This window comes from Passer montanus, unplaced genomic scaffold (genome assembly GCF_014805655.1).
Source record: "Passer montanus isolate IOZ18808 unplaced genomic scaffold, ASM1480565v1 scaffold14, whole genome shotgun sequence".
Classification (NCBI taxonomy): domain Eukaryota; kingdom Metazoa; phylum Chordata; class Aves; order Passeriformes; family Passeridae; genus Passer; species Passer montanus.
The window spans coordinates 2,583,060-2,607,658 of NW_024360941.1; the positions used below are offsets into that span (position 1 = coordinate 2,583,060).

General features: G+C 37.4%; 2 protein-coding genes across 3 annotated transcripts; one reads left to right on the forward strand and one right to left on the reverse strand.

Moving 5' to 3' along the window:
* The first annotated feature begins 296 nt into the window (after nucleotides 1-296).
* On the forward strand, nucleotides 297-12,708 carry TDO2 (tryptophan 2,3-dioxygenase). The gene is made up of 12 exons (XM_039700217.1): nucleotides 297-430; nucleotides 800-905; nucleotides 2,483-2,573; nucleotides 3,888-3,958; nucleotides 5,689-5,816; nucleotides 7,596-7,782; nucleotides 8,524-8,631; nucleotides 9,576-9,687; nucleotides 9,814-9,871; nucleotides 10,368-10,447; nucleotides 11,007-11,097; nucleotides 11,931-12,708. The coding sequence occupies exons 1-12, from the start codon at nucleotides 396-398 to the stop codon at nucleotides 12,082-12,084; spliced, it is 1,221 nt and encodes a 406-aa protein (XP_039556151.1). The 5' UTR covers nucleotides 297-395; the 3' UTR covers nucleotides 12,085-12,708.
* Nucleotides 12,709-12,759: 51 nt separating this feature from the next.
* Nucleotides 12,760-21,517, reverse strand: CTSO (cathepsin O). Of its 2 annotated transcripts, XM_039700219.1 has the most exons (8): nucleotides 21,117-21,228; nucleotides 20,987-21,036; nucleotides 19,982-20,115; nucleotides 18,762-18,929; nucleotides 17,219-17,340; nucleotides 15,885-16,048; nucleotides 15,332-15,424; nucleotides 12,760-14,095 (listed from the first exon to the last, which is right to left on the reverse strand). In XM_039700219.1, exons 3-8 carry the CDS (start codon nucleotides 20,096-20,098, stop codon nucleotides 14,061-14,063), a joined length of 699 nt encoding a protein of 232 aa, XP_039556153.1. In that variant the 5' UTR covers nucleotides 20,099-20,115; nucleotides 20,987-21,036; nucleotides 21,117-21,228; the 3' UTR covers nucleotides 12,760-14,060. The 2 variants fall into 2 exon arrangements, with proteins under 2 accessions (XP_039556153.1, XP_039556152.1); XM_039700218.1 differs by lacking the exon at nucleotides 20,987-21,036 and having other exon boundaries at nucleotides 21,117-21,517.
* Nucleotides 21,518-24,599: the final 3,082 nt, after the last annotated feature.

Genomic DNA, 24,599 nt, shown 5'->3' on the forward strand with positions numbered 1-24,599 from the left:
CCTTTTCATCACACACAGATCTCTCATTGACTTATACCTTACACACTACACCATACAACCGCCTCCAAAGAAGCAACTGGTGGAAACCTCTCAGTGAAAAGCACAAAAATCTTGTGCCATAGGACGAAACAAGCATGTCATCCATTCATTTTTTAACTGGCAGATTTAAAACACAGTCCTGGAGAGCCAACAACACATGAACCTCCTGACCTTTGTGCTGTGATAGTTTCTGTCATTATTGAATAGTGGGGATGGGCTGAGGGCTAAGGAGGGGAATTTGGGGGTTGGCCTTGGCAGTGAGATAAGGCTACATATAAGGGAGCTGCAGCAGGTTTGGGAACACTAACAGGGTGTTTTCCCCGGTGCGCAGCTCAGTGAGTTTGGATCCTGAAATCATGAGCCAGTGCCCCTTCGCGGGGAAGAATTACCTGTGAGTCCTTCCTCTTTCTGTTTTGCCTTATAAATTCAATTCAAATGATAAGGTGTTAGTGCAAAATATGAAATCTCAGAGAGGAATTACTCATTATCAACAAATAGACAGCTGTAGCTATCATTTAGCTGTTGCTAAATGAGTAGAGATCATGCAAGGACTTGTCTGAGCACTTGTTATTTTATGTGATGTTACCAGCTGTTACTGTGGCAAGAGGAATTTTAGTTTTTATCAAAAGCATGCTTTACTGGTTCAATTTATCAAAACAAAGCATTGTTTGAATTGTAGATGCATCTGTTAGTAAAAAGGCAGGTATATTCATAATTCTTTAATTAAACAGTTTACATATTTACTTCATTTTCTTCTTAGATTTAATTTTAGCAAGCTATCTTTGGAAGATGACAATGATGACAAATCTCAAGAAGGAGTAAATAAAGCCAGCAAAGGTGGGCTTATCTATGGAGAATACCTACAAGTAAGTTTAATGATTTCATGTTTGCTGGTTGCACTTGAGGCAACCCCTGAGACTGACACTTCTCCCACTCAGTTAGTGGGACAGATCTCCAGGTGTAACAGGCACAGGTGCCTGTCTCAGCTGGGACCTCAAGGTGGGCTGTGGGAACACTTCTCAAACTGCAAGGAATATGGATATTTTGGGGGGGATGGTAGGGAATTGTCCATGATGGTAAGCCCAAACTTAAATTGACCCACCACTAAAGCTTTCTTTGGTCTGACAATAATCACTCAGCAATTTCTGCATGTCAGCAGGCTCAGTGCAATGTCCTTGAAATTCCAGAATTCTTGGCTGGAAAAACCTATTTCAGAAATCTAGGGGGTAGGATGATGACTAGGGGGCAACATAAAAAAAACCCAAACAAAAGCTGCAAAGGTAGAAGTAATTAAGAAATAAGTAAAAATAAAATACCATAGATAGTACAAGAAACCAGAAGTTATTTTGAGGTTTTTTTTTGTTTTTTTTTCAGACAGCATGAACTGAAGGGAATGACTCTGCTTTTGAACTAAAGTAAGAGTATGTCAACTTTGATTTGTTGACATACTCTTTAAATTTTGTAAAGATTAATTTGAAAACAGCTATGATTGGACTCTGCTTTTGAACTAAAGTAAGAGTATGTCAGCTTTGATTTGTTGACATACTCTTTAGAATTTTGCAAAAATTAATTTGAAAACAGCTATGATTAGATTGTAAATTTGACTAAGAAAAAAATTTAGTAATATCAGAACTGAAATTATTATTACTGCCTCAACTCAGAGCTCTTATGCTGATATTGTTGTATGATTACTCAGAATTTTACTATACAAACTTTGTTTTCATGGGTCACAACAGTATAAATCTAAAATCTGGAAAACATACTGGATATTTTGTTTCCTCTATTTTTCTAACTATACATATATATATTTATATAACTAAAATTACCCTTAAAATTATTTTCAAAACTTGATTACTTGAGGTACCTAAATGTTCCATTTCAGGCAAGATTTTTCCTAATTAAAAAGTAAAGTCATACCTGAGACAAGTTAGAGACAAGTTAGTCAAACTTCTCATATACCTAGAGTGTGAGGTCTGCATGTATATTTTTAAAAAATATTATTCTTAAAAATTAGCTGTATGCAGTAAGACTGCCATTACTAATAGCAGAATTGAGAGTTTTACAGAGATACAAACTTTGTTTTCATGGGTCACAACAGTATAAATCTAAAATCTGGAAAACATACTGGATATTTTGTTTCCTCTATTTTTCTAACTATACATATATATATTTATATAACTAAAATTACCCTTAAAATTATTTTCAAAACTTGATTACTTGAGGTACCTAAATGTTCCATTTCAGGCAAGATTTTTTCTTAATTAAAAAGTAAAATTCATACCTGAGAAAATTTAGTCAAACTTCTCATATAACCTAGAGTGTGAAGTCTGTATGTGTATTTTGAAAAAATATTATTTTTAAAAATTAGCTGTATGCAGTAAGATGCCATTACTAATAGCAGAATTGAGAGCTTTACAGAACAGTTCTTACCTTTATTTTTAAGCTGAACAAAATATTGAATGCTCAAGAACTTGAGAGTGAGAAGAAAGGGAAAAGAATCCATGATGAGCATCTTTTCATTGTGACACATCAAGGTAAGTGGAGGACCAACATATTTGCCACATTTGGTGCTGACACATGCAGTACACTATTTGTTTTCATTTTAGACACTAGCACAGCAATATCTGTGTCTTTTATCTGTTTTTATATAAGCATATATTCATATATAAATTGTAAGGCAGTAGTCAACTCTTTGCTTCTGAAGTCGTAAGTATAACCTTTGGATTTGGTAAACCAAGATATGGATGGTTCTATTCTTAGAGAAATTAAGTTGGTGAAAACCTTGGTGTCAACCAACCAACAGGCTGCTATGCAGGTTATTGTAGGCAAATCTCCATGATGAGCATCTTTTCATTGTGACACATCAAGGTAAGTGGAGGAGTGCAGTGGTGGTTGATCAACATATTTGCCATGTTTCGTGCTGACACATGCAATACACTTTTCATTTTAGACACTCTCACAGCAATATCTGTTTTTATCTTTTATCTGTTTTTATATATGCATATATTCATATATAAATTGTAAAGCAGTAATCAACTCTTTGCTTGTGAAGCCTAAGTACAGCTTTTGGATTTGGTAGAATAAGATATGGACTGTTCTATTCTTAGAGAAATTAAAGTGGTGAAAACCTTGGTGTCATCCAAGCAACAGGCCTCAATGCAGGTTATTGTAGGGAAATTTTTGTGTGTTGCCTTGTGCCTTCTCTGAAATTCCAGTTTTAGCCATTTAGAATCTGTCTAGAAATCAGCACACCAGCTAGGCACTCCCTAATGCCCATATCTTCCTGTTTTCCATATCTGATAATATGTTCTGTTATTGACAGAAAACCTATGCAGGTTATTGTAGGCAAATCTTGTGTGTTGCCTTGTGCCTTCTCTGAAATTCCAGTTTTAGCCATTTAGAATCTGTCTAGAAATCAGCACACCAGCTAGGCACTCCCTAATGCCCATATCTTCCTGTTTTCCACATCCTGGCCTGATGATAGGTTTTGTTATTGTCAGAAAACACTTAGTTTGTAAGCAGGTGTGGAGTTAGATTTTATTGAAGTATCAGATCTAGATTTCTCTTTCCTCCTTTTGTAATGAACAATCTGCAGATCAAACAGCTGATGTGTAAAACATATTTTAAAAAATTCTGTCAGTATTTTTGACTCTAGATTATTTTGTCTAATACTTTAGGTAAAGGAAAGAATGCTGTAACAAGTAATAAGTTCATGTGTCAGTATCTTCTTTTGCACTGGTAGTGTCAATGTAAGCTATTAATTTCAAATCAACATGTAAGAATTCTTCTTTCTTGGTGCTAATAAGAACAAACTAACCTTGAAGGTGATGCTAACTGTCTTTCTTGTTGATATGAACTTTGGTTTAAGCAGATTTTGTGGGAAATGGACTCTGTGCGAGAGATCTTTCAAAATGGTCATGTAAGTTAAAACAAATTTTAATTTTGGGAAAATTCAGCCCTGATTTTATCTCGCTTTCTGCCTCTCAGTCTGATATAGCTGGGTTTACTAAAGCAGCATATGCTCTTTTTAGAAACAGCTTCGAAAGACCAAATAAAATTTGGCTGAATGGCTCTTATATCCCGACAGTACAGTTTTTTGATCAGGAAAATCTTACCTCCTTCTGAAGTATGCCTTTTGTGTAGATCACCTTCCAAGGCAAATTTCATTGGCCAAAATGCTCTCATACTCTCCTACTAGTGCTGGGTAACTACATAAACTTAAGTTGGAAATATCTACTGCAGAAAAAGCAGGCTCAGAGGCAAAACTGAAAAGCAGAAGTCTCACAGGTATTTTTATGTTGAAAAGTAATTTCTGCCTTTATTCAGTTTCTGAAGTCTACATTCTATCTCCTTCCATCCAATATCTGCTGTGAGAACTCATTTTTGTGATTGTGTGGTGATAAATCCAATAGAGAAGCAAGAATTCAAAGCAGTGTAATACTGTGCAAGAATTTCTGAAAATTACAAATATAAGCACATCTTCACATTTGTCCAAAGCTAAACACACGTTATAACGGTAGGTAAGAATGGAAAACTCTTTAATGGATACTACATCCACAGAAAAATCTGACTTCGTGCAGTTTGAGAAATACCTTGAGTACGTCATTAGCATGTGTCTAAGCAGCAAATATGAAACTAGACCAGATGGAAAAAAGGAACTTTGTTTTCATAAGGTCCAATGAAAATGTTCTCTGTTGTCCATTTTCCACTATATTCCTATTTTTGTTTGCTTTTTATTTTACTATTTTATCAAATTATAATTGACCAGAATCAGTTCTTAAGATGAATTGTTTTTTTGGTGAAAAATGAAGGCTTGCTTGTGATCAGAATTTGAAATGTCAATTTGACATAAGGTCAAATACAAAGCCAAGCAATTAGTGAAATGAATATCATCTGCCATTTTTTGTAGTCTGATATGTCCTGGTTGCATGCCCAGATTTTAGAGAGAAATTTAATCCCATTGAAACTGAAAGGAATTTTAGCAGACTCCTCTGCAGGCAGAGTGTTTAATTTAGTGAAAAAAAGAACTTCAGTGTTTTCTGTTTAATATTATCTATTATTCCATTTAATATTATCTATTTCCCACCAGATGGAGTATTTTCTTTTCTCTGCTTGCTAATGCACATTTCTGATGAACATGTTTTAGATGTGCTCTCCTGACGTAGTTGTCAGATTATTTTGCTTCTCAACTTCTAAGTAATTTCCTTACCTGCCTTACGGCTTGCAGAATGGAGCAAAAATAGAAATTATTCTAGAAGTAATTATAACAGAAATGTAATTTTCATATATATAATATTAAGTTACAATAATATTGTAATTATTGGAAAAGATAAATTATTTTAATAATTTAATTTCTTTGACTTTTATTTTAATCAAAACATAGAAAAGAAAAAAAAAACAACCTGTATAATAAGCCTACCTATAATGTAGCATCAGTCAGAATAAAATGGATTTCAATCTTTGAAATATAGCGTTTCAGTTTTAATTTGGAACCAGAATGCTCTATTCCATATGAGATTCTGCCTCTATGGATTTCACATGGGAAGGACTTGGGAACTACAGTGATGTACAACAGTGAAAAGACATGAAATAACTAGGTAGAATCTAGAGAAAACACCATTCTGGTTATGATCTTTATTTTTTTAATAGGTAAGAGATGAGAGGAACATGCTGAAGGTTATTACTCGAATGAACAGAATTTCACTGATTCTGAAATTACTTGTGGAACAGTTCTCAGTTTTGGAAACTATGACTGCACTGGACTTCTTTGATTTCAGGTAAAGACTTATTATTCCTCTACAGCAACCCACAAGCTGGTAATTCTCATCCTTAGCACTGACTGTGAATTTTGCATGTGTGCTGGTGTCTGTCAGCAAGCTGAGAGCTCACCTTGGAGAGGCAAACATGACATTAAAGTGCAAGGGTCAGTTATGAAATTGACCCTGACTGTGAGTCCAGTATGTTCCGCAAAGAAGTACAAGTGAATTGCTGACTCTTTTGTGTAGGGTGCTGCTGACTGGTTTCAGGGTCAAAAGTTAAAACAGCAGAAACAACAGAATTAGTTCATGGTTCTGCTAGCAATTTAGTTGGAATTTGGCACTGCAGATTGAAGCCTTGTTCTATGGCAAATCATAGGAGTGCTTGGGGGAGAGACATGCACTCTCTCTAGAGTATCAAACAGGTATTTCAGCTGTCTTGGTTTGCATGGTGTTGCCTTGGGCCTGCAGTGCTGGAGGCTGAAGGAAGCACTGCTATCCCTTTTCCTTTTTCCCTGATAACTTCTGCTGTCCAGTAGCAGCTCGGTGCATTGCTGGGCTGGATGCTGGGCTGGGCTGAGCTCTTCTGCCTTCTGCTCAGCCTTTCTCTGGATCCTTTGGCTTATCTCACCTCTCACATTTCTTTCTCTTCCCTCTCTACATCTAGGCCCTTCCACCACACTCTCATGTGTTACAGCTTCATCCACTGTCTTCCTTCCCTGTTCTTCTCCGGCTTCTGTCAATTGTGCATCTCTGTCTGCCTTGTGACCTCAGTGCCATCTAGCATCCCTTTTGTATTTTGGTACCCTTTCCCTTCTATCTTTTAATATTCCCTATTGAAAAGAGCAGGAAACTATGATTTTTCTTCCCTTGTTTGAATCGAGCATTACCCTAAAGCAGGGGAAATCCATGGGCTAATCATCCATCTTGATCTGTACCTGCTTCAGCTTTTCAAGCACATACTCATTTGATAAGTAAACATAAGATTAAATCCATGATGTGTCTCTGTCAAATCTTGTGCTCGCAATTCAAAATGCATTACAATTACCTAGCAATGTGGGATTTTCAGGCTTTTACTAATAATTGTTTTTCAGCATGGTCAGATGATTTAACTTTTAAGATTCCCATTAATGAATCCCTAAAAGAAAAAGGAATTAATTAATGAATCCCTGAAAAAAACCCAACAAAACCACTGGAGTTTTTCTGAGCATTGTTCTACTCTATAGAATAAGGCAATATACAATATTGCATGTATATATTATAATAATTATTTATTATTATTATTATTATTATTATTATAATAATACTACAAAATAATATATAGGAAGTCTGTGTATCAAGACTGTTTAAAATGCATTCATTGGCATTTTATTGCTGTGAAAATTTTTGTAACAGCTTTTTGGGTTGCAGCTGCTTAGTCTGTTTGGAAAGGAAATTTTATTCACTAACATTGCCTCCTGTACATCATATGCACAAAACTGCCTTTTTAAAGCACAAATTCACATGTTTACATTTGCACTACCTGTACAAACAATAGAGAACTAGAAAATTCGATTATATGTACACTGTAGTTGCATTAAAATTGCTTGGTTTTTTTTTCCTTTTCCTATGTGCAGTCATATAAAAAAGTCCCTAGATCAGATAGCTATTTGATATTCTTCAGATGTGAAAAAGTCCCCAGATCAGATAGCTATTTGATATTCTTTAGATATGAAATATGGGGGTTTTTTAGAGAACAAGAGAAATCCACCAATGTAAATAACATCCTGCATTTTTGTATCTTTCCTTCTGTTCCCAAAGATACTACCTAAGCCCAGCCTCAGGTTTTCAGAGCCTGCAGTTTCGCCTGCTAGAGAACAAGATTGGTGTTCCCCAAAGCCTGAGAGTCCCTTATAACAGAAGGCATTACCGTGATAACTTCAAGGGACAGGATCATGAGCTGCTGCTTCAATCAGAGCAAGAACCAACACTGCTGCAACTTGTGGAGGTAACAAAGTCTGTCTTGGACCTTGGTTCATTTTCCCCCTCTGCCAAGAATGTCCTTCATTAGTGTCAGTGACATATCCTCCTACCTCAAGAGGAACAAGCATGTTGGCAAATTCTCTCTCAAGTGTGTTTTGGATTCTTGACAAATTTGGCATAAAAGTGACTTAGTCATTAGCAAACCAACCGATTTTCCACAGTGTCTCCCTTTCATCTGAAAATTCTGGCTGTTTAACTGGTAAATAGCATAGTGGAAGTGTGAGCTAAGAATGTTAATGCACTGTTTCATTTGCATTGTTTTCATGACTGTAAGCCCTTTTGGGAGAAAAACTTTAAAAATAGTCCCACTGTTTGGTGGCTATTAGGCTAAAGACTATAGATGGCTCTGTGTCTTCCTTCTGAGATTTATCATTATTCTTATCCTATATATATGTGGAATAAGATTTGTTTTTCTGTAGTTTGTTTTAAAGACATCCTTAGAATGAGACAGCTTCTGTCTTCCAACATTGGCCATGCAACCTGGAACCTGAGTGGGTTGGTGTGGCACTATTATGCAGGTGTAAATCATCCACATGGACATGCTGAATTTAGCAATAAGCACTTCTACAGGCTGCTAAACCAGAATTGTAGAAGTAGAATTTATGTTGCTATAACTTGTACTTCTAGGATAATGCAGTTGCATTGTTATTGTTTGAATTTATTATTACTACTACTACTATTACTACTGCTATTATTATTATTAAAGGCATGGCTGGAAAGAACTCCGGGACTTGATTCAGAAGAATTTGATTTCTGGGGACAATTTGAAGAGAATGTTTTAAAAGGCCTAGAAGAGGAGTTTGCCTTGATACAGGTATTTACTTTACTCTTGAACTACCTATAAGCAAAGACATCTGGTAAAATGATATTTTGACATAAATTTAACTTTTGGCTTACTCAAAGTTTCTCACTCACTTCACTTAATCTTCATAAGTCTTTGTGTGCAAGAAGCAGAAAAAATTGCAAATTCTTCAGGAAATAGGAACATTTTTTTAATTTGACATCTAAGACTATTTAAAGCATGAGATACATGGGTGATTTGGATTGCAGAAGGCATGGATTAGTATCAATGGAAGGGCTGAAGTTGATTTTACTGAAACTACAACTTCACCTTTAGTTAGTACTTGCATCTACAATCTAGAGCAAATACGAAGTTTGGGCTCCTGAGCTGTAGATATGGAATGTCACTATTAACAGCCCATTTCTGTTTTAACAGTATATGGAAATTTGCTGCTATGTGATCACTTGAATCGCACTGGCAAATAAGCACCAGAAAATCCCTGCTATTTTAATATCTGCAGCTTTAAATAATATTTTTTAATATTTTAATTTTTAATGAAAAAATAATAAGAATTTATAAACTTCCTTGGAATATCTGTTTATGACTTTCTAACTTATCTGAACTTTTTTATTTACAATTTTCTTGCCCTCTGCAAGGATGTAATTTTTTTGCCTTGAAAACAAATAAATCAGATTTCAAACAAATTATGATTAACTTTTTTAAGGCCAAGAAATACGATAAATTGCCAGTTTGTTTGAATAGTCATTTATCTGAGTTGTGTTGGAATCTATTTAATTGTACATTTCTTGGTAATTGTACTTTTCAAAGGACAGTGACTCATGTATCCTATTTGAAAATACAGTTCTTACATCTAAGATTCAAACTTCAGAGTTAAATAAAAATTGCAAAATGAGTCATTCAAGTGCTTAATTTTCCCTGTTGAATTCTAAAGCTTGTCTTTATTTTAAATACCAAAGGCCAAAGCAGAATCAGAAGAAAAAGATGACTTATTGTCTGAATTCCAAAAACAGAGAGACGTGTTGCTTTCATTATTTGATGAAAAACGCCATGAACATCTGCTCAGTAAAGGTAGATTTTATTACCACATGTGAATATGCACTTTGTATGTTTTATACATGTTGTTTATAAATGTTTGTTATAGCACTAAAGTTGCAGGAGAGTGAGCAGCAAACTGAGGACACTTGTATTTTGCAGGAGACAGACGGCTGTCCTACAAAGCACTGAAGGGGGCCTTGATGATCTACTTTTACAGGTGATGTTGTAAGATGTGTCTTTGATGGAGACTGCCAGGAGGAGAGGTTAAGAACAGCAGCACAGGTTTAGTTAGGCTGGAATAAGCTGTGGGAATCCATCTATTTCAGCCCTCCACAGGAACCCTGATTAGTCAGACACAGCTTGAAGGTCAGACCAGGCTGCTCACTACCATGTCCTGATGAGTTCTGAGTATCTCAGGGATGGGAGGTTGCACATCCCCTCCGGGCAGCTTGACCAGATGCTGCTTCTCAGATTGTAACAAGTAAATGCCTTGTTCTACCTGTCCTAGAAAGATCTGGAATCCTTTTTCAGGTTCAAAAATAAAGGGGCAGATCAGGACTTACACAGCAGAAGCATTTGTTAAAATATCTAGTGATATTCCAGTACCAGTTTATGAAAAGCATGCTTTAAGTCACTAAGCACTGATGAAATGCAACTTTGAAAAATACAGCTTATGCTGAGAGGTCTCACTGTCTTCTCTTTCATTTTCCAAGGGAGGAGCCTCGTTTCCAGGTTCCCTTTCAGCTCCTCACCTCCCTTATGGATCTTGATGTGCTCATGACTAAATGGAGATGTAAGTTTGACTTTTTTGACTGTGACACTCCCTCTTCTAGACGCAAATAAATTGTTCTGAGTTACACCCAGTCTTAGAATTGAGCTTTGGAGTTCATGCTTTAGGAATTACTTTAGTTTGTACTTCAGGAGGAAAGAGAAAGAGCTGCTTCTGTGATCATTATGTACATGGGTAGAGCTACCACTTCTCTGACCTGATTTAAGTGTACTATCTTATTTAAGGGACAGGTATCTAATTTTCAATGTATCCCAAAAGTCATAATGTCATGTCTTTATATCCAAACATTCCTTCTGCCTCCTTCCCTATCTAGACATATGTAAATGAATGCATAATTCTGTATTAACAGAGCACAGTAATGTGTAATAATTAGCGTATTCATTCTGAATTAACAATAATTTTATATTAATTGACTGAAGAATGGCAGAATTAACTCCTGCATTGCTGAAGACCTAATAGTTCTGTATCCCTGTAAAGATCTCTGAATGACCTTCAGTAAGTGTGACCCTTTAGTTATATTGAAATACTGAACGTGTGCTATTTTCTCCTGTTTTATCATTAGATAACCATGTCTGTTTGGTGCACAGAATGATTGGTGGCAAGGCTGGCACTGGAGGCTCATCAGGCTACCACTACTTGCGCTCAACAGTGAGGTAGAAATAATGTGTTTCCCCTGTTACCAGCAACAGTGCAGTGCATAAATACTTTGATACTGGGAGATAAAATTCAGATGGCTCACTGGAGGCCAAAGGGCTGCTGACTCTCTTCTGGGACTCTACCTCTCCTTGGTTGTTGTACATTTATTTATCAGTGACATGTAAATTTCAAGCTTTCTAGGGCAAAAAGAACTCCTTTTGATCATTCATGCAAAGTGCCATCCGTAATTCTCAGTTAGGGAGTGCAGGCATTACAGTGATAGCAATAATATGAACCCTGAATTGTTCAGTTGGTGTGCCAGCTAGCCCAAGTCAATGAGGTGACACAGGCTGGAAGTGAGCCCCAGCTACTGTGTGACAGTTTCTTTATTCCTTAGCATGACCTCTAACTGCACAACATCCTGAAAAAAGAATCTTTGAGGTTTGCTCTCAAAAGAGCAGTGAGCAACTACTATCACAACCACTGGAACAGAGGGCAGGACAGAAAGCAGATGATTAGGCTGATACTGAGGGTTGAACGCCCACTGTCTTTCTTAGAAAGCTCTCCCACTCTACCTTTATGTCAGGTTAACATTATTGTTCCTAGATAAATTCTGCTAGAGATCATACCCTACGGACACTGCATTTTCAGAAGAAAAATGTTACTATAGATCCCTATTATGCCTAATCTGCTATACCTTAGGAAGTCAGGACTGGATTCCTGCTCTGCAATATTCAGGAGGGTTAGTGCAAGGAATCTTGTTATTTGCACGAGAAGGACTGATTACTGAGGATTTAGAAACTATGGCCTTCTCTGCTGATGGAATTATTGTTCCTATTGTCTTTTTCAGTGACAGATACAAGGTGTTTGTGGATTTGTTCAATCTTTCAACATTTCTAGTCCCTCGACACTGGATACCAAAGATGAACCCCAGCATTCATAAATTCCTTTACACAGCAGAATACTGTGACAGCTCCTACTTCAGCAGTGATGACTCTGACTAGCCTGCCTTTCTAGGCTGTTGCTGTAAAGAACTTCCTGACTTTCACCTTCAGTGGTGTTCCCAGCAAAGAGTGTGGGTGTGTAAATATGTATTTATGTATGACAGCTTTGTGAATAGTACAATTGGCCTGTGGAAGAAATTAATTGCTTGTAGAAAAAATAAATCTGTATTGAGTTAGCCTGTATTAAGAGTAAGATGATACCCCAATTCAGCCCAATGACCAATTTAGCTCTTGGCTGGCTTCTTAAAGCCTGAAACTAGAGAAAGAGACAAAATTACACACAGTTATTATGATCATGACTTATTTGTACATATTTTTGTATTTGCTTGTTTGCCTGATGGCTGCTACTAATTTATGTCTAGTTGAGGATATAATCATCAGAAGAATATTAGTTTCTGAGCTCTAGTGCAATTTCAAAAGGGATTTTGGGTTAAAAGTTTCAAAAGCTAGATTCAAAAAAGTAAGTCCTGAATCTACAGAAACCAAACCATCCTGAACTTATAATACAACAAGAATCATGTTGCTATCTCTTTACATGTGAATGTAAATCCCTTATGTAGAAATACTGTTAAAAATAGCAGATATAAGTACTTTGCATTCCAAATAAAGCAGTATTAAAGCTCATCTTTTGTTACGTCTTCTTCTAAAGCAAATTATAAAATTCAAACAAGAGTATGACAGGCATTCCAAGTGATTTTTATTCATATTGGTATACAAAAAAAGGCAACTTTGGCTATAGAATATTGATAAAGCAGTGCCATCTTCTCATTAAATGGACTTTTGTCTTTTTAAGTGCTTCCTTTGGAAAGTCAAAAACACTGTAGGCTGGAATTTCTGGTAAGTTCCCTCTACCACAGCACTTCAAGTACTAATACCTGGCAGTAGCACCTCAAAAACACTGGAGGCACATCTGTGTTTCATATTGCTATGACTACATTACTCGTATCTGTTCCCATTAGGGACTTTGTTTTCCAGTTATGGAAGTGTGCTATCTGTTTGTAAGCCACTCAGGGAAGGCCACACTACACAACACTCAAGAGTACAGAAGACTTCACATTTTATAAAACTGAAGTTTTCAGCCAAGTAAATTCAGTAAGTAGCAAAACCTGAAGTAAAGAAACATCACACTTGGTCTTCCTTTCATTTAAAATATTAAAAAAATAGAAGGAATTAAAATTAGAAGGAACTAAAAGGAATTAAAATTAGGAATAAAACAACAACACTTAACAATAGACAATTATAAATACTTGTTGCATTTGTCATTAAAAGTTATAAAAAACTAAAAACATGGTACAGTAGTTGAATGCAAAATTACAGAAGTGCTTCAATACTTTTCATAGTAGGCTTTCTTAAAAGATACAGGTAAAGCATTTGAGGTGAAAAATTCAGAGCATTTTAGAATTACATGTTTCATTGTGAGTTCTAGTTACATTTGCCCACAGCTGCAGTTTCACAGCTCAGCAAAGCTGGAACACCTTTTTATTACCAGCAAGTCCCACCTCTGAATTCAATTAATGAGGGAAATTCAATACTGACTCTATTGGATATATTCTGTAATTGCTGACTTTCTAAACTGTCACTCATGATTCTGCTTATACTCAAATGATTTCAAATATACTCTTATAGTATTGATTTTTTGATTCAAATTCCTTCTTATTTGTCATAATTTCTTTCAAGGTTTTTCTATGGAGTAGTATCCAACACCTGGATAAAGCTCACATTTGAGGCTTCAGTCCATCTTTGTAGCTTCTATTTGTGCACTCTTCAGATGAGTCGTCTTAATCCATGAGAAATTTAGCATTCAACAGAAATTCAAAATAAAAACATTTTTAAAAACTTCAGCCAGGAGTTGCAGGAATTGCCCTTACAGCCATTTCTTATATTTGAAAATGGTGTTTTGAATTCCATCTTCATATACAGTGTCTGTCCTCATGATAATTGTGGTCTTTGACCAGTTGTAGAGGCCCAGAGGAATGTCAAACAAATACTGCTGAAACTGTATCTGCAATACCTAGAAATGACATAATATTTCAGTTTAATAAATATTGAAGTGGAGACTTCCCAGAATTCATATTCATATAATGCCCTCTCCCCTTCATGCCATGACAGTAGGAATCCAGGGAATCATCTGCAACCCTTTTATTTTTTCCTTTCCTGGTACTGAAACCTAATCTCCTCCTTCATCTGATTTTATATTCAAAATTTTATACCCTGGTGGTCTCAGAGCACGTCTTAATCAGAAGACAACATCTCTGTGGGAACATCAGCAACTGCTATCCTTTGCTGGATTGTTCTTGCATGGTACACTACAGAAAAAGTGAAAGATCCTGCTTTTGGAAAATAACACATCTGTTCTCCCTGACTTCTCTATAGTTGACTTGCTGTATCACTACTTCTAAATTTCTCTTTCGAAACTGTTTATACAACAACAGTAAGAACAAAGATTCAGTAACGTGTGAAAGCTGAGTATTGTCTATTCTTTATGTGCAGAAGACTCGGGTAATCTAATACCTCCTGCAATGACTGAGAGCTGCTGTGAAACGCACATGGAAGGGAAAGCCAATGGGTTACTCTAACACATAAAATTACAACACTTCCTATAGACCAGAGCTTGACTTGCCTTAACTCCATATCTTAGCAGAAACTGGGTATTTAATGCTACAGGAATCCTTCAAACACAAAGAAAAACACCATGCAACAACAATAGGGCAGGAGATTGAACTAGCACTGAAAGGATGTATCTCTGTCCTCCAAGAAAAAGGACAAGCAGGGTACACAATTCCCAGGTATATTTGCTTTTCATATTTGTTTGTTAAACTGCGCCCAGAGATACTGGCACCCACCAGAGAAGCACAACAGCTGTTTCACCTACAGGGAGTACAGCGATGGCACCCACCTACAACCATCACACATGGCTGGATGTTTTACAGTGCCATTACCTCTGCATGGTAAGGGACAACAGTACTTTGATTATTTGTTTTGTCTTACACAGCTTTGTCTTTACATGGGGCTTTTCAATCATTTAACCACATGCCTTGGTTGAACTAGCAACCACTTCATTTATTTTTCCATCTGGACTCATTTAACCTCTTTTAAAGCATAGCAATGATTTGTACTGCCTCTCTGAAGATCCCATTATATCTTTATTATATTATTATATTATATTACAGTGATATTAATTTGTTATAGCCACTGAGAAACATATCCCAGCCCATGGCCTTTACAACTTACTTTTTGTCAGACTTACCACAGACATTGCCGCCCATCTTAACACGAACGTATCCATCTATTCCCCATGTCGGCCCCCAAGAGTTCTGTACAATCCAGTAAGGAATGCTACCTGGAAGAGACATTTCATGAACAGGAGACAACATGAGACTTGGGAAGCTTTAGCCTGCTAACACTTCACAGAGTTAATTAGCATTTCAGTATCTCAGTTTCTGATGGATGGATGATACAGGCCAGGGAAACCTATTGTTGTTCACATAGATAACACAGCTAATATTCTGGTATGGGAAGACTGGATATGGGCTCTTGTAGCATAAAGACACGCACAGCCATGGTCTTGACTTTACAAGGATGAAGTCCCCACAGAACTTAAGAAGCAATGACAAAAAGAGTTTTTCTTCTGGCTGATGTGAAGATGATGTGATCTTCCGAGAACTTCCAGAACTGACACGACATCAAACCAACAGCTTCCAGCAGAAAACTGAGTTCTGATTTTAATCACTTATCCCACAAAAGGCAAGTTGCAAGTAAAAGAAACCTACTGTGCTGAAGCTCAGCTGGTGGAAACGCACCTGTTCTGTCAAAACCAGTGATAAGAACAGCATGATTTGGTCTTCCACTGGAGCAGTGATATTGTATGATTCCACCGAGATAATCCTGCCAGCTAATGGCATCGACTGTCACTGCCAAAGGGCCCCAGCTGACAAGCATCCTCATCATTTCCTCTTCTTGACCACTGCAAAAGAAGTGAGTAAAAATACCAAGTTACTTAAGTTAGCACACTAAAGTGATTAGAGTGATTGTAATCTACTTGTTAAGAACAGTTTAAAAATCTAATAATTAAAGTCTTTCCTCCAAGTTCTATGTATTGCACATCAGTAATTATGTATTCTATATACTACAGCACAGTGATACAAATATAGGACACACAAACTATGGGACAGGTGTAGATCTAAACACACAATGCTATTAAATAGCAGAAGATTTCTAGGTCAAGCCAGTGAGCAGTGGAGAGCACTTCATACTTTTTGTACATCACTCTTCTAAATCAAAACCAGCTTTGAACAAACCACTATTCTGTTTTAGAATTTCCCACTGTGTTTTAAATTTACAGAAGTACCCTTTTAACATAAAAACACACTAAAGCATGTGTCTTAAACATGTCAAAACACAGGACATTTCCACTATCAGACATTTATCATTAGCAACCTCATACAGTTTTATTTATCTGGAGCAGGAAATTTTCATCACTGAAAACATGTTCATTAACTAAATTTGGCAAATACAGACTGGCAAAGATATGATTGATTTTGGTTACTTATATCTAGAAGTAACACAATTCCTAGTCAGAATAATACTTCTTGTCTTTATTCAGTAGATGTACTGTACTGTTAAAAACTAGAAATGAAGTTTCTTCACATAGAAACCTAAAAAGCTGAAGTTTTTACAGTGTTCAGTTGACAACAGTGTTTCTAAAGTCATGGGCTAGAAAGGATGTGGGTAGATATGTAAATGCATGAATACTGAAGTAGTTGAATGCTTCCTATTTTTTCAATAAATTCCAGTTATTGTTGGTAGGATTTACTGTTTCTGACAATAGCACTGTAACGTTCATATATTAAAACTGTAACTGACTCTATGTTCCAGTTTATAGCCAATTTAAAAGACCTAATTTCAAGATACAAGCCTTCTCATTGCAACAGGCTTAGTGATGGCAGTGTTGAGTGGATTCATTGTGGCAAGCCTTAACTCTCAAAGATGTTACGCATTAATCCAGCACACAGCTACAGAATGGATGCAATCAACCTCCTTTGCCTGGTCAGTGCACTGTTCACTCCACCTAACTCCATGAGTGCTGAACCCGGAAGGAAAAGTACAGTGAAAGAAAAGAATGAGTAATAGCTACCTGAAGTCATATGCAGCAAATCCTGTTATTGAAACTCCAAAATCTGAGCGCTCAAAATAATGGCACAGTCCTGTCTGAGCTTTGAAAGTGTATTCTGAATCTCTCACGAGTTTTACTTTGGTCTGCAAGAAGGTAATTGAGTAAGAAATTAAAGCATTTGACTTTACTACTATGCACCTCAAAACGTAAGGAGAATGACCACATAACCCACTCAAACTTCAGTGCGCAGTGGGCAAGATTAGAAGTAAGAATGTCACATTGTGAAATAATGACTTACTATCTCTAGTTTCCTTGTTCATTGAGCTTCAGAAGAGATTCAGGAATCTTTAAATAAGAAACTAAATTTAAAAGGAATCTGATTTAAACTATCCTCATAAGCAGTCCTGTCAATTTCAAGACAGATATTCATTCAGTTCTTTCATGAACAATTCATTCTCTTCAAATGACTTCCACACACAAAATTACACTATCATTGGGACAGTTCAAGAAGAAAAAGTATCCCAAAAAGTTGTATAAAATGCTGTAAAGTCCAATTCTGTTCATAGCATGTAATTCTAATGCTAGTACATGATGGACGCATCAGCCTTTTATATTTTTCATGTCTTCTGGAATATAGCATATTTAAGACAGGGACTTCTTCAGCCTAATTCATTTGTGGTTCCTCTGCTGCCAAGAGGGAATTTTCCTTCAGAGGAATAAAGGTGAGTATCCTCTGTTGTTCTTGATATTCAAACTTATACAGTTATCTATAGTGTTATTAGCCATGGGTATCTTACTCTTCAGGGGTAGAATTACACTCTCTTAAATTCTGGGGTTTTTTTAATTCAAAAAACAAAATAATTATTTTTATATTTTTGTATTTCAATCTGAGAGAGTACTTTTTATTTCAAAGATATTAAAATGTGTCTGTTTACCTAGGTTATTAACACACATTTTGAGCTTTTAACTAAATTAAATGTGTTAGCAACAACTGAAGGAGAAAACTTTGAATGCATTTTCAATGTTTTGATCTGCAAAGGTAAATGCAGTTAATTTTATTTTGAGGTTTTCCACACACACTTGTTCATAATTTTACAGTGTTTGCAATAGAAACTACTGAAATTTGAAAACAGAAAATGTCAACATCTTTCCTTTTCCCTAGATGCTGGCACTTTAATACCACCAAATGCCATATGCAGAGGTGGCTCTGTGTACAATGGTACTGTATGCCTGCAAATGAATTCAGGAACATTATTTTCAGCCCCTGTGGGCTGATTTGTTACATTCACAAGAACATGCATGGACCATAAAGTTCCAATCAAATTTCAATTCTGCTTGAACTAATTATCTCTTGGTTCCAAACTAAATAAATAAGCATATATACATATGCACAAACACATATGTGTATGCATATATGTACACACACATATGATTAAATAAAACCCCTGATTAAATAAAACCCCTGTACCTTTCACCTTCCCCACCAATTTTTTTCCCCAATAAATAAAAATGCTACTAGAGAAGCAGATGAAGTAGTTTGGGATTTTTACAAAGAGTTTCAAACCTGGTTCAGCCAGCTCAGAGCGCTAACAGTGGATCCCCCGCTGCAGCCGTAGTTATTGTATGAGCAGTCAATAACTTGCTGCACACTGAGCTCTTCCAGGGTGCTTCTTTTAATTGCATAGGCAGATTCTATGCCACCTACCACGCTGAAAGCCCAGCAGCCTCCACACTGATAGAGACAAACGGGAAATGGCAGAGAAAGCAGATGTCAGCTTTGTTTCTGAAGCCTGATACGGAAAAAAAAGGCAAAAGAATCTTCCAATGTTCTTCATTTAATACATCATCTTTGAACTCTGTTTTTAAGGCAATAATAAAGAAATGTTAGCATCCTTTTAAAATGCTGAACTGTTTTTTCCCCCTATATTGCTCTCTGAATTCTAGAAATGCATTATGGGTGTTTTTTTAAGGACTGTTTCTTCATGAATTTTTGTTCTTGATGATAGGACTGAGGGTGCTTTTACTGTGAGGTATCTACTTTCCAAAAAAAAAAGAGGCCTCAGGATGCAATTAGTTTTTAACCACATTAGTAAGTTTTTCTAGAATTTTGTAGAAACAATTATAGTTTAAGAAATGGTAAAGTGAAATTAAACAGAATACAAAAAATCTGAGACAATAACAATCTATACTGCAATTCTAGGCTCTTTGAACTGTGACATTTAAAATAAGCAGCAGAATTTATTCCTCATGAGGTCCTACATGAAGCATATAAAGGAGACAGTGAGACTGAGCAGCTTGTTTCTTACCAGGGATCATAACCACTTTGGGATAAACTGCAATTGTATGGGGTCTGGTTACTTTGAATGCATCCCTGAGGAATTCACTGGTAAGGATTTGGGTATTGACCAGCCAAGAGGATTCAGTCACAGGAGAAAAACAACAGGAAAGGATCTACATCTCTCCAGGTGGGATGAGGTCAAGTACTGAACTTATCTTGGGTTTCTTCAGAAAAATACAAAACACACATGGTGCAAAGTATTTGGAGATTCACTTAACTAGATAAAAAGGTATATTACAGTTTCTAAATGCACAGCTTCTACACCTCATTCTTTTAAGTCTAATACCACTTTGCATAAAATGCTACATGACTTTGTGTATGTTCAGCTGGCCACTCTTGTGCCAGTGCTCCAAGGAGCCTTCAGGCAGAGCTGGTCCCTGCAAAACCTCCCCTGTGCTCTACAGCCTACCTGCTGAGAACCAGGAAGGGAAAACACCAGGACTTACTGTCTGCTGATTTCTCACTCCTGCAATGACTTTCTTGTCCCTCCAGTCAAACTTCACTGGCAGAGGCTTTTCCTTCCCCTTTGGCACTTTTATATATTTGGGAACTTTGTGAGGCATGCTTCTCAAGTAAATAGCTAAATACAGAACACAAACATATTTAAATCTATGGACAACAACAACAACAACAACAAAAAATCCCACAAACAACTACTTTACGAGAATTCACAGGTAACTTGGATCTACAGTTACAAACACAAGATTGTATCTCATTCTAAAATCCATAGAAAAATAACGTATTTTAAAACAACTGTTATGCTCCAGAATGAATGTAAGTATTTCTACAGTTTCAGAAAGAACAGAAATACTCTGAGTGGGAATATGGGTAGAAAGTGTGAAGATTTTCTGAAGTTGAACAATAACCATAACCACTCCATAAAACAAATTTTACTTGAAAATTTTCAAAACATTGTACTTAAAAAATACTTTGTTTTAGGCATGTACAAGGGGAAAATAAGAGGAGAATAAAGATTGTGAAACACCTTCAAGTTGGGTTTCCACAAAAAAATGTTGTTTAATTATTTAAAATTAAAGCAAGATGTTAAATGCTCTGGTGGACAGAAAATGTAACAGACATTAACAGCAAGAAGTGAAGGTATCATACAAGTTTTCTAGGGAAAAATAAGTATGTCATATTGCTTGAGAAAGCTCCAGCTGTCATTATGCAGCCATGGACCTCCAAGCATTGTTTGGACTATAGTCAATTTTGTGCTGGGGAAGGGAATATGAACTTACTGCAGAACCATATGCATCTTCCTTTTTCAAAAAGGAAGAACCTTGTCTATCTTCCTTTCTTCTACTGCAACTGATGAAAACTTTAAAGGGCAGTGAGAAGAAAGAAGGAAAATCAGAACTGCCCGAATACAGAAACATTCAGGCTGTGGGTAATCCAACCTTGCAAGACTACAGAACACAAAGAGGATTGTTGTATCCTCCAGAAGTACTTACAGTTTGGTACCAGCCATTGTAAATTAGCTGACTATCAGCACAGGAAGAATCTGTAAGTGTGAAAGACACAAGGTTCTGGGAAAGAATTAAAAAAATAACAGAAAAGGCTTTAGAAAACCAGAAAATGTACCTTTGAACTCTTCAGGAAACAGGTGAGAAAACTGATTGATTCCATAGACAGCAGTCGTATTATCTTTTGATAATGAATTCAATAATCTAATTCTTTTAGCACTTTCCTGAAGGAATAAAAAAATTATGTGCATTGTTAAGTTAGCAGCAGGGACAAAAATGTAAGATCAGAAAAAGAAAAGGTTTAGTAACAGTAAACATGAAATTAGATAATAAAAACTGTTCACCTGAAATTCATCCTTCATCCCTATCAATAGGAAAACGATTACACTAATTTCAATTCCAACAGACAACAAAACAACATTTGTTAAGTGCAAAAAAATTGACATGAAACAGACAAAACAGCCACCCTGAGAACAAGTTGCGTCAAACTCATCTGATGTCCTTCTTTGACAGCACAACAGACCTTGTGGTTGAGAGATATGCAAAAACGTCTGCAGATACGAGTTAACCCCATCACTTCACGCAGCCAACGAACAGCATCACGACCCGGAGGCCTCCCCGCCTCCTCTAGCGGCCCGCTGTGGCCGGACAGCCGCTCTGGCCGGCGGTGACCCGCGGGGCCGGCCGGGCGCCACGGCCCCGCCGCCGCTCCCCGCGGGCCGGGCGGGCGGGGCCGGGCCGGGCGGGGCAGCAAGGAGCGCCCGCCCCGCCCCGCAGCTCCCGCACGGCCGCACCGGGCTGGGAGCGCTCCTGCGGATCCTTCTCCTGCGGGCTCTTGGGGGATGCCGCCCAGTCTGAGCTGTGTTGGAGAGCGCTCAGCGGCGCCTGGGCAGAGCCGTGTTTCCAGCGGGGTTTTCCATGTGGGAGACGCGCGCCGGGCGCGCACGGCTGCCAGGGAGGGGCGAAGGGATGCTGAGCGTTCAGGTGTCTGCCAGGTTATAAACTCGTGCAAACCCTTCTCCGAGGGGAGAGTTAGCTGGCACCTGCAGGCTGGGCTGCCGGCAGGAGAGGGAAGCAGCAGGAAGGCAGGTTCCAGGCTTCAGCCCGGGAAGGCACGGGCGGGCAGGGCAGGGCAGAGCTGCCCGGTGCTGCACAGCGCTGCCCGCAGCCCCTGCGTCCCAGTGAGAGAGCTTGTGCTGAAGGAACACCGGAGAGAAACCATGACTTTCCTCAGAGACTGGTCATGCTGGTACTTGGGTGAGCAGGCCAGTGTTCAGCGTTTAAAAGCCCCATTAGGCCATTTCGACTTAATGGACCCCTCTTAGTTAATTTCCATCACCAGGCATTTTTACGCATGTAAATAGGATATTTGTATGTTTTAAACCTGCTGTATGTTCCAGCTCTCTCTGCTGCTTTCCCCTCATGTGCCCTCTTGTTAGCACAGGTGTCCTGTCCTGTGGTGCCAGCAGCACACCTGGTAGCGCTGTGCTTGGGGAACAAACCTGTGGGGGTCACGATCCCGCTTTGCCTTTGCCCTCCTCCATGGAATAGTTGGGGAATTGGCTGAACTGCCACCGGTTTTGTTACAAGGAAGGCTATTTATGGCTTATAGCCAGTGTATGGAAGAGCTTGTTAGCAGGGCAGGTTTTATTGGTTATTCTGACACGGTTCATCACTGTAAACACAGGATTGGCGTTGGAGATGTTATTACTATTTATTACAAACTCGTACTGACAGATTGAGGTCTGGGATCAGCGTAGGGACGGAATAGGATGACATAAGAACTGAATAGTGAAACCTTTTTAAGGATGGTTTGAACCTCAGCAACCAAATTCAGAGGCAAATTCCATCAAACTGTGACTGAGCACTGAGGCCCTCGTGAGTAGTGTGTCGTGGGAGTGTCAAAGGACAGCTTGCTGTGGTCATTATAGCTTTGGATGTACTGGTTGTGGGAGGAGCAGCAGCCTTAATGCAGCAGTCACGGGTTTTTATTCTCTGTGGTACAGTAGAATGGAACAGGAAAGAAGTTACTTTGCCAGTTAGTGTAAGCAACAGAAATATGCTGACATTATGCGTTATTTAAAAACATACTTTTCATTAAAAATTTAAGATTTGCCATCAGTCTAACATGATCAACACTCTCTAAATTGGCCTGCTGCCCTTGAAATCTGTTTTTCCAGGATTATGATTATCTCAAGTGAAATACTTAATTTTAATATATAGTCGTTAAATTTTAAACAAGCCAGCCTAGCTTTAACAGAAAAAAGAGATAAACTTTCAGCTATTTTTCCTTATTATTTGTATAGACTATGCTGGTTTCAAACAGAAGTAATCTTGATTGGAGAATCCGTTTTGCTTTGTTTTATATGTAGACTTCAAGGATTACTTTGCTCATGAAACACATGAGGGCAGCAAAGGGCTTCTGAAACGTAGTTACAAACCACACGGCTTTCATTTTTATTTTAATTAAAACAAATAACCCCCAACAAACAAGCAAAAAAATCCCGCCGTATTTTGGAAAATAGATGTACTTCAGATTGATTTGCATTAAAAATTCTGTGTAGTATAGGAAGAGGAAAAGGTTTGTTTCCCCTGGATTTGCTCTCTGTGTACTAAATAGCTGTTTCAATATATCTTCAGGAGGAGAGATTGTAAGAAAAGTCAGTGTCAAAAACAGTGTCCTGGTGACTGGCTCAGGGGAAAGAAAGTGTAACAAACAGCCAAAGGTAGGTGGCTGACAGCCAAAGTATTTCAGAAGGTTTTCTTTTTCCACTGAAATACCTACTGTGCCATAAAAACATTTTGTGCCTGTGCTCAGATGAACAAAATCCCACCAAAGTACACAGAGAGCTCAGTCTGCAGGCATGCAGTCCCTGCTCTGCTTTCAATTACTCCAGTGTAAATTTAGCCATGCTTAATTAAGATAAAAGAAAATACACTTGTAAAAATAATGTAAGAATAAGGCCTATAAAAAGAATGGGGTATAGAGGTGTTTGGTTGGTGTGTTGTTTTGGGATTTTTATTTGCTTGAGTTTTTTAAAAGACTTTATTGGTACAGTTCTTATTGGTTCATTGACACAGGTAAGCCATATATTAGTTACACTAGTTATCACAGACAGATGATAAAAATATTTTTATAGTTTTTTTTTTCCCCAGAAACTCTGATTTAGAATTTTACAATTGTAAATAGTTAAAAATATATATATTTTAATGAAATTTTGCATATCTTTATCCCATTCTGGCTATTAGAAGTATTTGATGAGCTGAAACAGTGCATACCAAAGGAAGAAGCAATGATGAATATGTATTTAGGAACCTCTAAACTCATTGTAAGATGTTTTCTTTAAATAAGGATATTCCTTTATTTAGACAATTTGATTTCCATCAGCTGCAAAACACCCATTTCTAAAATTTCTCATGACACAGCAGTATTATTAGTGAGTGGGTTTTTATAGTATTACAGGTTCAGATTGAAAGATTATGTTAATATTTACTAGTCAGGCTTTTATTTTTCCTCCAGTGATTTTTGCTTAGCTGTTTGAAATAGTTAATTAAATCTGGTTGGACAGCCTACCCTTAGTGGCTCCTGGCTTCTGTGTTT